The 17,539-nt window shown below is 42.0% G+C and overlaps 2 protein-coding genes across 2 annotated transcripts in view; both read left to right on the top strand.

The window, feature by feature from the left end:
• Window positions 1-17,539, top strand: part of LOC146968329 (uncharacterized) — a 139,425-nt gene that overhangs the window by 39,172 nt on the left and 82,714 nt on the right. The window lies entirely within an intron of this gene.
• Window positions 3,359-17,477, top strand: LOC146968333 (uncharacterized). Its single transcript, XM_085760324.1, has 4 exons — window positions 3,359-3,612; window positions 14,487-14,825; window positions 15,109-15,462; window positions 16,738-17,477. The coding sequence occupies exons 1-4, from the start codon at window positions 3,543-3,545 to the stop codon at window positions 17,475-17,477; spliced, it is 1,503 nt and encodes a 500-aa protein (XP_085616450.1). The 5' UTR covers window positions 3,359-3,542.

The following is a 17,539-nucleotide window of genomic DNA, read 5'->3' as shown; positions in this document are numbered from 1 at the left end:
AAAACTCTAGAAGGAAACAGGACTCAATCATCAACCTGAAGAACATTAGTGAGCGCCTTCACTTGAAGCTGGTCTAATGGTCAGAAAGGTTCTTGACTTTAATTTACATAATATTTATAATAAAATGATTAGTTCATCATTATATCAAAACTCAACATCATGTTACACATTGATAAATAGAGAGCTATTTAATGAAGACAAGAGAAACAGTGTTGCTTGACTTTAACCGCTTGACTGTGGTCAGGATGTGATATACTACCACAGATACAGTTTGCAAGTTTGCAGCTGCAACTGAGGCAGACTGCATCACACGTCATCCTCTGGGCGTAGTCAAACAGAGAGCAGGCGCTTCACGTACCAAGATTCTCTATTCAAACTGACAGGGGGTCAACCAAATCGAGAAGATCCGATGGTCTTTGATCCGCAGTTCTGTTTTTTGCTGTCGAAAGGAATGGTAGGGTATGACTCCTTGGTTCTTTGCTGATGCAGCCCTTCCTGTTCGTTTTGGGGGAATTTATAATGATTGGTCAGTGAAATGGGAGCGTGCCTATGTTCCCTCAGCCCTATGTTCCCTCTGGACTCTCTCTACCCATCTGGCCTGCCTAGCCTCTACCTGGTCTTTTTACTAAACTTAACCAACTCTTTTCTTCATTGCCTAAACCCAACCAATGGTGGGACCAAAGGGCTGTGGGAACATAGGGCCTAATTTTCAGTGACAACAAAAGTTAGAAATGAGGGAACATAGGGCTGTGGGAACATAGGGATGACCCCGTTCTCTGCCGTCTTGCGCTTCAACTTGACTTATCTTCTTGAGTTCCATGCAGCTGGGGAAGCCTTTGAAAATGGAAGTGTTGTTACTTTATTGTTTGCAAATGTGTATCTGTGTAATCAGATTTGTAAATCTGTACTGACATTTGTGTGTATGTACATAAAATGAAGTTAAATGATTCATAACTTGTTCACCAACAATGCAGAGACGTCAGTTCTTGGGCACTTGGGCAATTATTCCGCCACCAGGAGGCGCTTCCACTTGGCCAACTCTCTCATTCCAGCGCTCTACGTCGTCCTACGTCAGCAGGGTTAGGGAAGCTGTTTGATTGTATTTCTGGGTTTTATCCTACTGGTCTACATTTGTTGGTCTACAAGTTGTTTTTTTTACCAACAAGGTCAAAGAGATTTCATTTAAAATGCTTCATAGATTTTACCCAACTAATCATTATATACAAAGGCTTAAGAAGGACATTGATGTGAACTGTACCCACTGTGTCTCTGTCAATGAAACCTTGGTTCATTTATTTTGGTCTGGCCCACACACCAGACAACTTTGGAGCAGACTGGCACGCTTTATCACTGATCATATTTATCCCCAGTTTAATTTATGCTGGAAAAATGTTTTGTTTGGCTACACTGATAAAAAACTAAATTCTCAGTTTTATATGATTCATTTGTTAATTATTTTATCCAAATTTTATATACATAAGTCTAAATTTTCTGGTAAGAAGCCAAACTTCTTGGAACTGTCTGCATATGTTGGTCAATATATCTCCTCCCTCTGTGATTGTGAGAATAAAAAAGCTATTAAAACGTCTGGTCTCTGTAAGCTTTACAAAATATTTATTGAAGTTTATGTTTTTTCTGTCTTGCTGTCATCCCCTGGCGTATTTATAATGGTTTGGTTGTGTATTCATGTTGTATACACTTATTTCATCTAACTGTAATAATAATAATAAATTTTATTTATAAGCGCTTTTCCAAAAGCTCAAAGACACTTTACATACAATAAATGCAGTTAAGAACACAAGACATTCAATTAAAAGCAGCAACGACAGTATAAAACATAGAAAACAATATAAAACACACACAGAAATTATGTATTAAAAGCTGATTTAAAAAGGTGTGTTTTTAACATGGTCATGAAAGTTGGGAGATGAGTGCAGGTGCGGATGGGTTTGGGGAGTGAGTTCCAGAGGGAGGGGGCAGCAATGGAGAAGGCTCTGTCCCCCCAGGTTCGATGCTTGGTCCGTGTGGGTAGTGACAGGATGTTTCCTTCGGATGAGCGGAGGTCGCGGGAGGGGGTGTGGTGATGGAGCAGGTCTGTGAGGTGGGGGGGGGGGGGGGGGTTATTAAGTGCTTTGTGTGTGAGGAGGATGATTTTGAACTGTATGCGGTTAGTGATGGGCAGCCAGTGCAGGTCACGGAGGACGGGGGTGATGTGATCTCCGGAGCGGGTGTGGGTGAGCAGGCGTGCGGCTGAGTTCTGGATGTATTGCAGTTTATTGAGGAGTTTGGATGGTGAACCATAGAGGATGCTGTTGCAATGTATTCAGTCCTGTGTATACTCTTGTTGTCAATAAAGTTTTTTTTTTTTTTTTTTTTAATGTATTTCCGGGTTGAAACACACACATGTGATACACCACAGAGCTAATAGCTGTTTTGATGAGTCTGCAGTGGGTCAAAGAAAACGGGCATCAGAGTACTGTGGTCGCATCTGACAGCGTAGCAGCTCTGACCAGCATTAAATCAGGAAGATCATGTAGACAGGACATTCTAAGTAACATTTATAGTATTATGTATGAGCTGGATGAAGAGGAAATACAGGTCAGCTTTGTATGGGTCCCAGCACATGTGGGAGTGGAAGGGAACGAGGATGCTGATATATTGGCAAAGCAGGCGCTCAAGTCCCATGTGGTGGAATTAGATGTGCCATTGAGTAAAGCTGAAGCAAAAAGTATAATTAAAAAACATATGTGCACAACATGGCAGGAGGTGTGGGATTTTGTGGATACAGGCAGGCACCTGCATAACATCCAAAAACAGGTTGGTGGTGGGAGGAGAGCCAGTAGAAGTAGGAGGGAAGAGGCAGTTTTAACCCGATTGAGGATAGGGCACACAGGATTAAACAAAACACATGATAGGGAAGCATCCAACAGGAAATTGTGAGCTTTGTGGGGAGGTAGAGTCCGTGGAACATGTATTAATTTGGTGTCCAGCATATGAAGAAGAGAGGAAGAAAATGGAAGAGTCTGTGAGACAAGAAAAGATACACTTCTCCTTAGAGAGTATCCTCAGTGAGGCATCAAATGTATATGGAAAGGTCTTGTCATTTTTAAAAGAGACAGGTTTGGAACATAGGATTTGAGTGTCCTTTCCTTTTTTTTCCTTTTTTTTTTTTCTTCTTTCTTTTCTTTATTACTATATTTTGTTTCCTGACACTCTCCTGCTCACACTCCAGCTCAGAGGGTGGCGGTAATGCGCCGGTAAGCTGGTTGCCAACCGCCGTTAAACAAAAAGAAGAAGAAGAAGAACACACACATGTGACCATTCAGCAGCGAGCTACTTGTGTACACTGTTCTCCTTTATTGAAGAGTGCTGCTGGAAATAAAAGTGCAGTTCTTCCGATGTGTTCCCCGATCATTTTTATGTTGCCTCAACGAGCCAAACAGAGCTATCTCCGAGGGAGGTTCACCTACTACGGTCAGAGGGTCTGCCAGCTCAAGTTTGGTAACAGGTAGTTGTAGGAGAAAGAGAGGGAGACGGAGAAGATGGATTCCTCCTCAGTGTTGATGCTCTCCCTGTGTCTGCTGTGGGTCCGCCTGTGTCAGCCGTCTCAAGGTAAGTTGTGTGCGCGCAGTTAGTTACAGTGTCTTTTGTTTTTGTTTTGTTTTTTTTTAACCATAGTGTCTGTAGTTGCCGTGGAGCGGGGAGCTGTCGTCACTCTCTCTCTGTCTCATCATGGCGGATCACTTTATCTTTCACTCCGTATCAAATCAACAGAGCCTCAGAGGGTTAGGACAGGAGACCAAGACCAGGACTCACTGTAGGGTGGGAGACGACGCTGCCTTTTTAATTCATCATACGTATTTAATTTTCTGTCATTGGTGTTAACTTACCACACGGTGTGTATCCAAGCTAACGCTAAGTTAGCATGAGTCAGCAGGGTTAATGTCCTGCCTAGAGCGCCAACTGCTGGAGGGGCGCCGCCAGTCATGGGAAAAAAAAAAAGATAATAATAATGATTTATGTCCGCTGGCGCCCCCTCTATGGAGGACTGAAAGTGCCACAATGAAATATATAAATACACCATTAAATAATTACTTAAATGTGTAATTAATTAATTAAATGTAGAATTAAATACATAAATAATTTATTAAATGTGTCATTAATTAATTAAAATTGGTATTAAATACATAAATAATTTATTAAATGTGTCATTAATTCATTAAATACCAATTCATTTCATGTAAAACATATATTTAATTATTTCACTATTTAATTAATTATTTCATGGTACTGTGTTGCAGGAAAGTGCCACAATGAAATAAATAAATACACCATTAAATAATTATTTAAATGTGTCATTAATTAATTAAATGTAGAATTAAATACGTAAATAATTTATTAAATGTGTCATTAATTCATTAAATACCAATTCATTTCATGTAAAACATATATTTAATTATTTCACTATTTAATTAATTATTTCATGGTCCTGTGGTGGTTGCAGTGCACCATGAAATGTCAATCTGTCAAACTCACCCATCAAAGTCAGTGGGCGGATTCCTAATACCTGATTGGTTACCCTGCACATCAAGTCAAGGCATATCGATTCCAGATAAAATGGATTGACGCAGAGCTGGTGAACACACTCCTAAACACTGGGTGGCGCTATTCACATTAGATTCAGAGCATGCGAGGTGCAGGAGGGTGTGCAGCGGAGCTGAGCGGAGCTAGAGTGCCTATCCACCTTTTTCCGAACGTCAAAAACGTAGCCTGTTTTGCCGGTTTTGGAATGTTATGTTTACGTTTCCATGGTTTCAGTAGCCGCGGTAAATGCATGGATTTTTTTTTTTTTTTTTCCCCCAATGAAAATCTGTAAAACGCATGGATCATCACAGCAGCTTTTAACAGTGGATATCACACAAATTGACATCTGTGTTAAAAGCCAGCGTTAATAGATCCATGCGTTTACCGCAACTATGACAACGCCTGAAAACCATGGAAACGTAAACGTAAAATTCCACCAAACCGGCAAACCGGAAGCCAGTTTTGACCATAGATGACGTTCGGAAACTTGTGGATAGAGAGAGAGTGGCGACAACGGAAGTTCAAAATGCTGGCCGATCACGTGGTCCATGTAGCCTCAGAAAGTTCCCGGAAATGCTTGGCGGGCAATTGAAAGCAATACCCCCCGATAATTGCTAAATAACGGTCAATAAATGCTTTGTTTTGCGGTATTTATATGCTTGTGTTAATTACTTTTAACTGTGTTTAGTTTACTTAACCCCTACAGTCATCAACAGCAATAAAATCGTAGCATTTTCTCTGTTTTTATCAAACTTTCAGACTTGAATGAGGCAAACTGACAGGTCACTGACAACATGTCTGGACTCACAACTGCATAATGATGTGTTCAAATAGGAAATCCATGCAAATGCTAAAATTTGATTTGAATTCATTGTAAATACACGTAATTCTATCACTATTTGTTAACTATTCTTATTACACGGCTCTATTGAATGCTGCTCTCTGATTGGTCCAGCGCTGCGTTCTGCGGTCGTCAAGTATAACAGACCGTTGCTAGGGACGCAGCTCTGATCAGCGCAGCACAGAAAAGAGAAACTGCAGGATATTTACCTTGTGTTTAATTTTTACCGTCATTAAACAGCTTCGGACTAATAGTGATGTTAGATAAATGACTGCTGATCAGAGCCTCTGACCCGGTGTCACAGCTCTCCTCTCGTCTTGGTGCAGCTGGCACCGCGGCTCCGCGACACAAACGCACCCCGTAAACAGTAAAGTTAATCTCTTGTTTAAGACAGATATGACTACAGACAATACACACATTTTAACACGTGTATGGTAATCCATCGATCCACTGATTGATTATCAAAGGCTTCACATGCACGAACGGGAGGAGACTCGGCAAAACAGCGGAAGTGACCAAGAGTACTCAGTGATGCATAATAAAACACAGAGTCATGTTTTACCCAGTGCACTTAATATCACAATAAATTCCTTAAAAACAGATCTACAGAAGTCAAACAGATCAGCATGTCAAGCTGTTTGCGTCCTTTCCGCTGTGTTGTCCTTGAATATAGTCTTCACCATGGTATGCTGTGCTGCACGGGGATGCTCCAGTCGCTTGGAGAAAGGCCTGCACATGTATGGCTTCCCCAAACACAGGGACAGGAGAAAAGCATGGCTGGCTAAAGTCAGAAGTCAATTTAAACACCTAGATTTCAACAACAAAAAAATATGTGAGGTAATCATATTCAAACAATTTGCTCTTTCACACACTTTCAAATACCACGCCACTGGGAAGTTTAATATTTTTTTTAATTAACAGAGCAGAACAGGAAAAAACAATGCAAGAAGAATCACAGAAGCACAGCTCCTAAAACAGTAGCAACGACAACAGAGGGCAGAATCCATTGGGCTACATGTAATAAATGTCACCACCGACATGGGTAGCCCTAAGCAGGCCATGTGGAAATCCTTTGGGGTTGAATAAAACATAGGTGACACATCCAGCAACACCAGGCAGGCATTTCTTCTTCATGGCTGTTGTCCCACATCTGGTGAAACAGTTAACACATAAGAGACATGTTACATCCTTGTCATCATCACTCCTGAGCTATAAGATCATTGGTCCTTACTCTTCAGTTCTCCTGATGTACAGCATCAATGTCTATGATTATTGATTAACTATATATTGCTCTGGCCCATATATTCTTCATTTATAAAAATATATATTTCTAGTTATAGCTGACATAGTCAAAAAGGTGATCACTAGTCACTAGTTGCTGTTTATTTACAGGAGTCATAGTGGATGCTGCTGTGCTGGGGTGCATTACATTCAACAGTGTTCCTCTCCATTAAAATACTTGAAGGCAAAATATGAGCAACAATTGTTGAGATAATGCAGTCCAACACACAATGATCTCAACAAATAACATAAAGTACAATGAACACTACTTTTCTGATGTCAACAAAAACTGAACATGTATAAAATTTATGAAAGCAGAATTTATGGCACAGCTGGTATACTGCACTGCATGATGTTGCACAGGTGTATTAAATAATATGACCAATAGTTTATATAATGTTTAGTATGATTACTTGAGAACATGCCATGGCTAGATGTGTATTTTAATCAGTCAGTGGTTTAACAAATAAATTAGCAAATCAGAACATTTTCCCATGTTTGAGACAGCAGTCCAGAATGTCCTCATATCATAAACTTCACCCATCTTTCCGCAGCCTCAATGATATTAATTTTATGTTTAACTGCAATCACACTCCCTATACATTAACCTCGCTACTAGTCTGACAATTGACAGCGTTGGATTAAGTTATATTTAGAGAACAGATTTACATTTAGCAGCCTGTTGCATGTGTTGCTATCGTTAGCCAGAGTGCTAGCCTAAACTTTTATCTGTTAATATTCTCTAAATATTCAAATCTAGACGGGGATAATCCGCCAACATAATTAATTACTCATGTCGATTTAATTCAGATGCACTACTGATATGAAAATGCCATTTTTTAAACATTTTACCTTGAACAAGTGCTGCTCCGTCCAGCTGCTCCATTGGAATACATTGAGCGGCGGTTAGCTTATGCTAACTTCCGGGAACTTTTGAGGGGCTCCATGCGCCGCCATTGCTGTGAAAAAACTGAACCATTGCAGTGAACGGAGGTGGCGCCACTCTCTCTCTATAGGCACTCTACTTCAGACCAAAGCAATGGATTAGGCTAGATCAGCGTTAGCCCCGCCCACTGATTGATGGGTGAGTTTGACAGATTGACATTTCATGGTGCACTGCAACCACCACAGGACCATGAAATAATTAATTAAATAGTGAAATAATTAAATATGTGACCCGATCCATCAAAATGAGTCACAGTGACCCAAATTTCAAAGTTGAGATTTTGGTATCAATGGAAAGATTAGAAAATAAGCTTTAAAATGATACCCTAGTCAAAGTCATATATTTGATGGTTTTCGAGATGTTGCCATTTGAATTACGATCTTTCACTCTCTTATTCCGTTCTAAAACCTGAGAAAATAGCAGTTAAAGTTTTTGCCAGTGAATCTGGCATCTGTTCCTGTACCACGTGATTACACGCACCCTATACGGTCCCTTGTTGTCATAGATGCAACATTCAATGACCCTCGGAAAGCAGGGAATCTCACAATTCAGATGCTTTTTACAGCTCGTTTCTATCATAAACGGTTCAGAAGTTGTCATGTTTTGTTGACATTTTGTAAAACATGTGCAAGCGTGTACGTTCGGTTTAGCATTGATGCTACGTTCGGTTTAGCATTGATGCTACGTTCGGTTTAGCATCGATGCTACGCTCTGTTAGCGTTGATGCTACTCGGTTTAGCATCTGTTTCTGTACCCGTCCCTTCTCGTCATAGAGGCAACATTCAATGACCGTCGGAAAGCGGAGAATCCCGCGATTCAGATGCAGTTTACAGCTCGTCTCTATCATGAACGGTTCAGAAGATATTTCATGTTTTGCACCGAAGCAGCGCTCATCTTCAGAGGGTTTAAGTTGCAGGTCAACTTTAATCATCATTTTCGTGCCTTTTCTCAATTATCTGGACTGTGAAACTTTGGGAGATTGTTTTTGAATGTCACTGCTTTGAAATTAGGGTAAATTTTTTTTTTTTTTCTATGGGTTTTCCACGTTATCAGCTGATTATCTAAAAATAGAACGTTGCGACTTCCGACTCATTTTGATGGAACGGGTCACATATATGTTTTACATGAAATGAATTGGTATTTAATGAATTAATGACACATTTAATAAATTATTTATGTATTTAATTCTACATTTAATTAATTAATGACGCATTTAAATAATTATTTAATGGTGTATTTATTTATTTCATTGTGGCACTTTCCTGCAACACAGTACCATGAAATAATTAATTAAATAGTGAAATAATTAAATATATGTTTTACATGAAATGAATTGGTATTTAATGAATTAATGACACATTTAATAAATTATTTATGTATTTAATACCAATTTTAATTAATTAATGACACATTTAATGAATTATTTATGTATTTAATTCTACATTTAATTAATTAATTACACATTTAAGTAATTATTTAATGGTGTATTTATATATTTCATTGTGGCACTTTCCTGCAACACAGTACCATGAAATAATTAATTAAATAGTGAAATAATTAAATATATGTTTTACATGAAATGAATTGGTATTTAATGAATTAATGACACATTTAATAAATTATTTATGTATTTAATACCAATTTGAATTAATTAATGACACATTTAATAAATTATTTATGTATTTAATTCTACATTTAATTAATTAATTACACATTTAAGTAATTATTTAATGGTGTATTTATATATTTCATTGTGGCACTTTCAGTCCTCCATACCCCTCACTTAGTGTTTTCTGTGTAGAAAAAAACCCCAAAACAAATAAATAAACAATGACAAACATGTTCCTAAATTGTGTAGTCACACACACAGCAGATACCTGTCTGCAGCAGGAATATGCTCTCCAGCCGTTTTCTTGTTAGAAACGCCACATTTTAATTAGATGTGTGGCACAAATGCCGGCGTGTTTGCGCGACCGTCTCGATATGTTTTTTTTCATATTTCGGTCATTTACGCAGTAGAAATGCGGTTCAACTACTGTGATTGGGAGACTCTCCTCTTTCAAATACGCACGGCCGCACGCCCTTGACGACCTGTCAATCAAAACAACAACTGTGAAGCGCTTCGAAACAGCAGAGTCGTTCAGAGAGAGAGAGAGAGAGAGAGAGAGAGAGAGAGGGAGAGGATGAGGTTTAAAGTTCTGACTAATTTGATGAGGATGATGATGAAAAAAGAAGTGAGAGTTGAGACTTCAGCCTGCTCAGACAGCAGGGCCAGTGGGCCACAGCTCCAGATCAGCTCCAGCTCTGTATACAGACCTGCTGAGCTCTCAAACTAGTTTTTTTTTTACCTCTCAAACAGTACCACAGTGACAACACATATAGGGTACATTATATAGGCTAAATATTGTACATTTTGTGTGTTTTTTGTCTACTTAGTTGATATTTGGAGAAAATTTCTCATTTAGGGCTACACACATCTCATGAAGTTGAAGTCAATGAAGTCAATATTTTGCTTCTGTTATCCCACATTTGAGACATTTGGTGAGAATGACAGTTAGGCCTAACATTTATGCTCAAAAAGCAATTTCACAATTTTTTTCCTACACTTATCGCCTTATATCATACAGTATATTCCACTGCTTTTGTGAAGCCCAGACTTTCGTAAGCACCACAACAGTTTGTTCTCATGATTGTGAAGAGACACATTTTTTCATGTCTTCACCCAGGATTTACTCAGTGCAATTTTACTGATTGTTGTGCAAGTTGTGTATCTCAGGGTCAGAGGGGACATAGAGATACACTGCTATGTTATCGTTATGATCATTATGATCATTGTTGGGGGGGCGCCTGAGAGTAATCTCGCCTAGGGCACCAAAATGGCTAGAGCTGGCCCTGGTCTTGGCCATCTCTGATGATCTCATGGATGACAGTGACATCTGTCCTCAATGCTGTAAAATATATGCACAGGCCAATATGCTGTTAAGGACATTTTCTGTATGTTCTGTTGATGTTAAAAGTGCACTGTTCAGGGCTATGTCACCCCCCTATATACAGCTCATCTCTGGTCTTCCTACAGAAGGAAAAGTATTCAGAGGCTAAAAGTGGCTTATCATGATGCTGTGAGGTTGTTGTTAGGCTACATGTTCCTAGATGGCACAGTGCCAGCCAGTTATTTGTATCTTGTAATGTAACATGTCCGGTAAGCTGATGATCAATTTCATGTGTCGTTTGGAGTTATCTGATAGGCTAACAGCATTATTAATGGGATGGGATTGGGATATTGGTTCACATCCAGGCTTCGTAAGCACAGGCACAATAGTCTGCACTGTTTCTTTTAAAGCAGAAGTAAGCGATATTTTTGTGTTAATCTAAGTCTTAAATAGTTGTATCTTCCGACAGCAATCACTTACATAGAGTGTTTGGTCTGAAACACGGGTCTGTCAGTCACTCTGCTCTGCTCTGAGCCGAGGAGAAAACTTTCCTTGTATCCTACAACCTTTATCCAATGAGGAGAGAGAACGGCATAAAGGGGCAGTCCTCTCTGTGTGTGCAGCCAAGGGATGCGCCTGAATGTGGTGACGTAGGGACGAGGACCAATAGATCCATGACGAGGGCGGGGGCTGCTAACTCCATCGGCAGACAAGACGTTATGGTGCGTTCAAGGAAACTCGTAACTCGTGTTTTTCCGACCTGTGAAGTGGTACCAGTTCGATCTGGTACGAGTTCACGGGTCAGAAGTTACGAGTGGCCGTTATAGTGACTTTCACCGGTAAAACAGGTCGGAGAAACACGAGTGGGTTGCCTGGAACGCTACAAAGTCGTAAGTTGTGACTTGAAGCTGTAATTTACGGTTTCAAAAGCCTGCCTGGAACGCAGCATTAGCCAAAACGACCGGATCGCTTACTTCTGCTTTAAACTATAAGAGTGACAAATTACTGTATTTTATTTGTTTGTTTGCTTTGTTTTGTCTTGTATGTTAAGTGTGTATGAGAGTGGACCATTTTTCGAGTCCATAAGATTATTATTATTATTATTATGGAGACACAGGCAGTTGTGTTTTTAGTTTTTAATGCAGACAGTTGATGTTATTTATTTAAATATTTTTTTATATTTATTATTTTTTGTGGTTAATTGAACAGCATTTCAAGAGTGCCTTTCTGTAAGGTTGCTTTCACACCTAACCAAGTGGACTCGAGTTCGCTTGGGGGGCTGAAAGTTGCAACATTGTTGCATTATCACTTGGTTCGGTTCCGCGTTCACACTGCAACTTCTGAACCGCACCAAACTTGCGCCCCAAGCGCACCAAACTTTCTGAGCGTCAAAAGTCGACGTCACTCCGCTCGCGACTGACAGACCTGCTGGGTAACAGTAAACATGGAGCAGCATGTGAAGTTGGCTGTTTGGGGGATGTTGTTTCTTTTTTTTATGTACCAATTGCACTTGGCTCAGCAAGCCGTGCTGTACGACCACCATGTAAGGCAGCGAAGCAGAGCGCATTTCGCTCTTACTACTGCACTGAGGACGGAGAAACGGTACCAGAGGAAAAGACGGAGACTGATGAGAGATGTCGAGTTGTTGGCGTTGTTGCTACACAGACGGCGGACAAGATATGTAACCTAACAATAAAATAACCTATGCATTACGTATGTGTTTAGCAGTGGCGGCCTTAGACAGCTGGGGGCCCGTTTCAATATTTCATATGAGGCCCTACCCTGTTAAACATCAAATGATTTTCCAGCCATGTGCCCATGTGTCGCTGATGCTTTAAACCCTGAAAGGACGCAGTAAACGCACTATCCATGCATCCCAGGTACGCACAACACATTGAGTGTTAAAATCACTATCAGGGCAAGAAACCAGGACTTAGCAGAAAAAACGAGGACTTTCATCAAAAAGCAAAATCATTATGTACATTTTCAGACAAACTACAGGCTTTAACAATATTCTGAATTTAAATTGGCAACAAAAGTAATGAGAGCAAAGTGCTCCGCGTTATTTCAGCACCACGGACAAGGAAAGGACGAGACATGCGGACAGACAGACGTCTACAGGCGCTGATCCTGTCGGTGCTGCGGTGCTGGAGCAGCAGACAGACAGCTGTCTCCTCCATTAGTAAAATCTGTAAATAAGCTGCTAATAATATCACATTTTAGTTGTGCTCTCGCTGTGTTTTATTTCTCTGTTAAGTTAGGACGTAGATCATAGATCGCCTGTTTGGAGGCATTTTAACCCGAGGAAAAAAAGGAAAGAGGAGGAAAGTGATTGACAGACGTCAATCATCAGGTTACGCAAATGGGCGCACGTCAGGAGGAAAGCAGGAAAAACAAAAGGACATTAGAAACGCTAAGAGAAAAGGAATAATACTGGGAGAAGGAAAACGAGGGTCTATTGATAGTTTGCGGGCCGTTTTCAAAGGTAATAGCCTACGTTGTTATTGATATTTCCTGCCGTTATTGTTAATTAGGAGCGATTAGTAGGCTACAGTCGCGGTGTGGCATGATACGCGCATCAGTGGTTGTAGAGCGGATCAGGGGTCGAGTGTGTGACCGCACGGTGGACAGAGCTGTTCGTGTGTGTGGTGGATGTAGGCCTGTGTGTGTGTATGATAACGGTTGAAACATAGGTAAGGCCGCCTATGGTGTTTAGTCCGCTGAGCTTTCACACTGCATACGAACCGAACCAGGGTTCACTTGCAAACGGACCGAGACCCCCGTTTTCAAGCGGACCAGAGTTCGTTTGTTTGATCCGCACCAGAGTTCGTATGAGCTTTCACACCTGCCCAAACGAACCGGACTATCCGAGCAAACGAACTCTGGTCCGTTTAAAGCGGACCAAAGGAGGACAGTGTGAATGCGCCCTAAGACTCTGCTATAGCTGGTGTTTAAATATGTTTTTCAAATGTCCCGTCAACTTTTAAAATTGATCCCAAAGCCTTATGGAATCACACTTTCTAAATTCTACTACTTCATTAATGAATCTGTTATCTCCAGGGCCCTGCCATCAGTCAGTGGTCAGGGTCAGGCCCCTGTCACAAAAAAACATGGGCACTGGTGGCCCGCCCTACCACCGGTCTTTAACAAGTTTTCTGGGGGAAACCCCAAACACGTAGCACGGTTTAATTGGATCAGTTTATTTCACATCCATGTAACGGAGAAGTTGGACTTTTCTGATCAGATCGACTATAATCAGATGGTAGAAAAAGTGCAGATGTAAACGTTGCTTGTGCTGCCTTTGCCCTGCCCTCCTTCCTCACATGTTGCCTGCCTTCCTTCACACTAACTAACTAACTAACTAACTAACTAACTAACTAATTCTGCTTCTGTAACGGATGTGCACTCACTCCACCTATAAAGGACGTGCTAACCAACCCGCCAAGTGGTTGTCAAACTCTTGGCGAAGAGGTTAGCATCGTCGCCTCCGGTGCGGGAGGTCGTGGGATCGAACCCCACCTAGGACAGACTGTGAGAAACACAACTCAGAGGGCCAGATATGATGTTGGCTACACTTCCATGACTCTGTTTTTCCTTGTATTGATCTTCTGTCTTCTTCTTGCTCCACTTGCTCTTGCTCCACTTGCTCTGTCTGCCCACTTCCTGCCTCCAGCTGCTGACTCCGTTCTGCCTTCAAAAACAAACCGAGCCAGCTCTCTACATATCGAGGTAAAAACTGCCTTCAATATGAACTGGTGATGTTAAGGCATACATCTGTTTAACACTGTTTTCAAATATACTTAAGTCTTTAAACTGTGGAGCTGTTTTAATATGAACTATCAAAACAAAAACGTTTTATAAACAACTGACTAACTTTGTCTCTATATTTGTTGTTGTGTTTCAGTCTCTCAAGAGTTAATAGTGAAACCAGGAGAAGACGCCACTCTACCTTGTCGTAGTTCAGGAGAAGTTGAAGACGTACTGGTACGATGGACCAGAAATGATCTGAAATTAGAGGGTAACATCTTCCTCTACAAGGACGGTCAGTTTCATCCAGACTCCCAGCTTCCATCTCATCGTGGTCGAGTGGAGCTGAAAGATCCAGAGATGAAGGACGGAGACGTTTCTGTGATTCTGAAGAACGTCAACACCAACGATACTGGAACATACGAGTGTCATGTTGGAAATAAAGGAGGAAAACCTGAACTCATCAACAGCATCAACCTGATTGTTCAAGACTCAGGTGAGTTTTACACCTGAGAGATGGTCACATGACATCCAGTGTTTCCCACAGGATTTCAGGAGACAATGGCGCGACCGACCGGTCACGATATAGCGCTGCAGCTGAGCAATTAGCGTGCGGCCGTGCAGAGATCAGAGATGGTGTTTTAATAACCATGCTAGCGTTTCACCAGCTCTCATCTCTGCCAGTCAGCCTCTCAAACTGCTGCGAGACTGTGGATGGGGAACACTGTGACATCACTGCTCCTGATTCTCAGGTGTATGTTTCTCTGTTTCATTCCCAGTGAACATCCCAGCTGAAACTGGACAGTCTGTCTCTCTGCCATGTCGAGCTCCCAGCAACACTGAGATCACAGGTGTAGAGTGGACCAGAGCTGAACTGGAACCAGAATATATCTTTGTGTACCGGGACGGGAGGTCTGATCCAGACAACCAGCATCCATCGTATCAGAACCGGGTGGAGCTGAAGGACAGAGAGATGAAGGACGGAGACGTGTCCATGATCCTGAAGAAGGTGACCGGAGACGACTCGGGGACATACCAGTGCAGAGTTGTCCGAACAGAAACAAGCGGCAGGAAGAAGAGAGCCACTTTAAAGACTGAGCTCATCAGCATCGTCCGCCTGGAGGTCCAGTCAGGTGAGTCCCAGAGTCCAGACTAGGGCTGGGTACCGAACTTCGGTTCTTTTGTGGCACCGACCGGAATGCTTTGGTAGTACCGAGTATCAAAACAGGCCTCGTCTTTCAGTGCCCAGAGGTTAATCATGTGATCAAGATCTGATAATGCTGCCCGTGATCGTCTGAAAGATTACGTGGTCGCAGCATGCAGGATGAACGCTCCATTTTGCCCGTACATGTCCCCTTTTTACATCCTGTCCGGGACGTCCGGGGTTGGAGCGGTGGATAACGTTACATAACATATACGATGGTACGGCGTGTGTGTTTGTGTAGTCTTAACCGTCATGAACAAAAGATTACGGGTTACGGTGTTGCAGTGTGCAGAGACGAGAGCTGGGACACCGAGGCGGCGACCGAGTAACTACTGATGTTACTAGGTTGGTTTTCAGCCGTGAGACTCCAGGTGAAGACAGAGAGCCTCCGTTGTCATTCGTAACAAGTCACAACTCATGGAATCACAATTAGTCTGGAGCTTTTTAATGAAGGCAAAAATGTACAATAGCCACTGGAGAGACCCTGCTTATTTCCTCTTTAAAAAAAATATAAATTCATGAAAACGTCCGGTTTTCATGTGATTAAATCTACTGGCGCTTTGCTCCGGTATTTTGTTGCGTTTGGCGTAATTCCCGAGAGGCTGCCTCTCTCTGAGCGGCTCCGCGACGTGCAGAGGCAACAGACGTCGGAGCAGCGTTGCATCTGCTCGCAAAATGCGGAAGCGCAAGTGTAGCTGTACACAGGGGCGGACCGGACATCTCTGTGTGTTCTGGAGAATCCCAAAACGGCCGGCGGCCACCACGTACAGTCCCTTTAATATAGGCCTATCTGACAGCCATGTTTAGGGGAGACCAGGGACAGTTGTAACACTTTTAGCATTTTTCCTCAACAAATGAGAAACCTTTAGCCCATTTAAAAACCTTAATGTGTCAACTTCAAAAATGATGTATGAAAGTGGTTTAAAGTAATATGAGTCTTAGAAAAGCTGCTGGTTGAAATAGAAAAATACAACTCAAGATTTGTACCTTAATGTGTAATATAATTTTCATTTTTTTTAGGACTGATATTGTAAAATTTGTATCGAAAAAAGTATTGTTCAGGAGCCGGTATCGAAATGAAGGTATCGATATTGGTACCCGTATCGAACATTTTTGATTGATATCCAGTCCTAGACCAGACTCTGTTGTGTTATTCACTCATACATACCTGACAGCTGATAAGTCACTCTGCTTCTCTCTGCAGGAGATAAAGGGGGGAGAGGAGACAAGGAGGGAAGAGGCAACTATCTATACATTGGACTTGGATTTGGTCTGACTGCTCTGTCTGTTGGAGTTGCTTTTATCGTCTATAAAAAACGTAGAAAACTCACAGAGCGTTGGTTTTGGTTAGTTGGTTATACAGCAGTTAAGACTGATCCACCAGCTGCTCCACCAGCTGATCCACCAGCTGATCCACCAGCTGATCCACCAGCTGCTCCACCAGCTAATCAACCAATCGCTCCACCAGCTGATCCACCAGCTGCTCCACCAGCTGATCCACCAGCTGATCCACCAGCTGCTCCACCAGCTAATCAACCAATCGCTCCACCAGCTGATCCACCAGCTGCTCCACCAGCTGATCCACCAGCTGATCCACCAGCTGCTCCACCAGCTGATCCACCAGCTGCTCCACCAGCTAATCAACCAGCTGCTCCACCAGCTAATCAACCAATCGCTCCACCAGCTGATCCACCAGCTGCTCCACCAGCTGATCCACCAGCTGCTCCACCAGCTGATCCACCAGCTGCTCCACCAGCTAATCAACCAATCACTCCACCAGCTGCTCCACCAGCTGATCCACCAGCTGCTCCACCAGCTGATCCACCAGCTGCTCCACCAGCTGATCCACCAGCTGCTCCACCAGCTAATCAACCAATCGCTCCACCAGCTGATGATGCTGTTGGTGTTGAGATCCATGAAGAAGGGGCCACAGACCCAGCTTAGTCTCAGCTGGACAGACAGTTCACACCTGTGGTGCTGAATACAGTGCATTAAAAGCATATAAA

Source organism: Trachurus japonicus, chromosome 18 (genome assembly GCF_045865225.1).
Source record: "Trachurus japonicus isolate A0001 chromosome 18, Traja_1.0".
NCBI classification, from domain to species: domain Eukaryota; kingdom Metazoa; phylum Chordata; class Actinopteri; order Carangiformes; family Carangidae; genus Trachurus; species Trachurus japonicus.
This window is presented reverse-complemented; position numbering and strand designations above follow the sequence as displayed.

Coding starts and splice junctions, on each gene's coding strand:
- LOC146968333 (XM_085760324.1), top strand. CDS start 3,543: ATGGATTCCTCCTCAGTGTTGATGCTCTCCCTGTGTCTGCTGTGGGTC. Junction 3,613..14,486: donor CCTGTGTCAGCCGTCTCAAG/GTAAGTTGTGTG, acceptor GTTGTGTTTCAG/TCTCTCAAGAGTTAATAGTG. Junction 14,826..15,108: donor CCTGATTGTTCAAGACTCAG/GTGAGTTTTACA, acceptor TTTCATTCCCAG/TGAACATCCCAGCTGAAACT.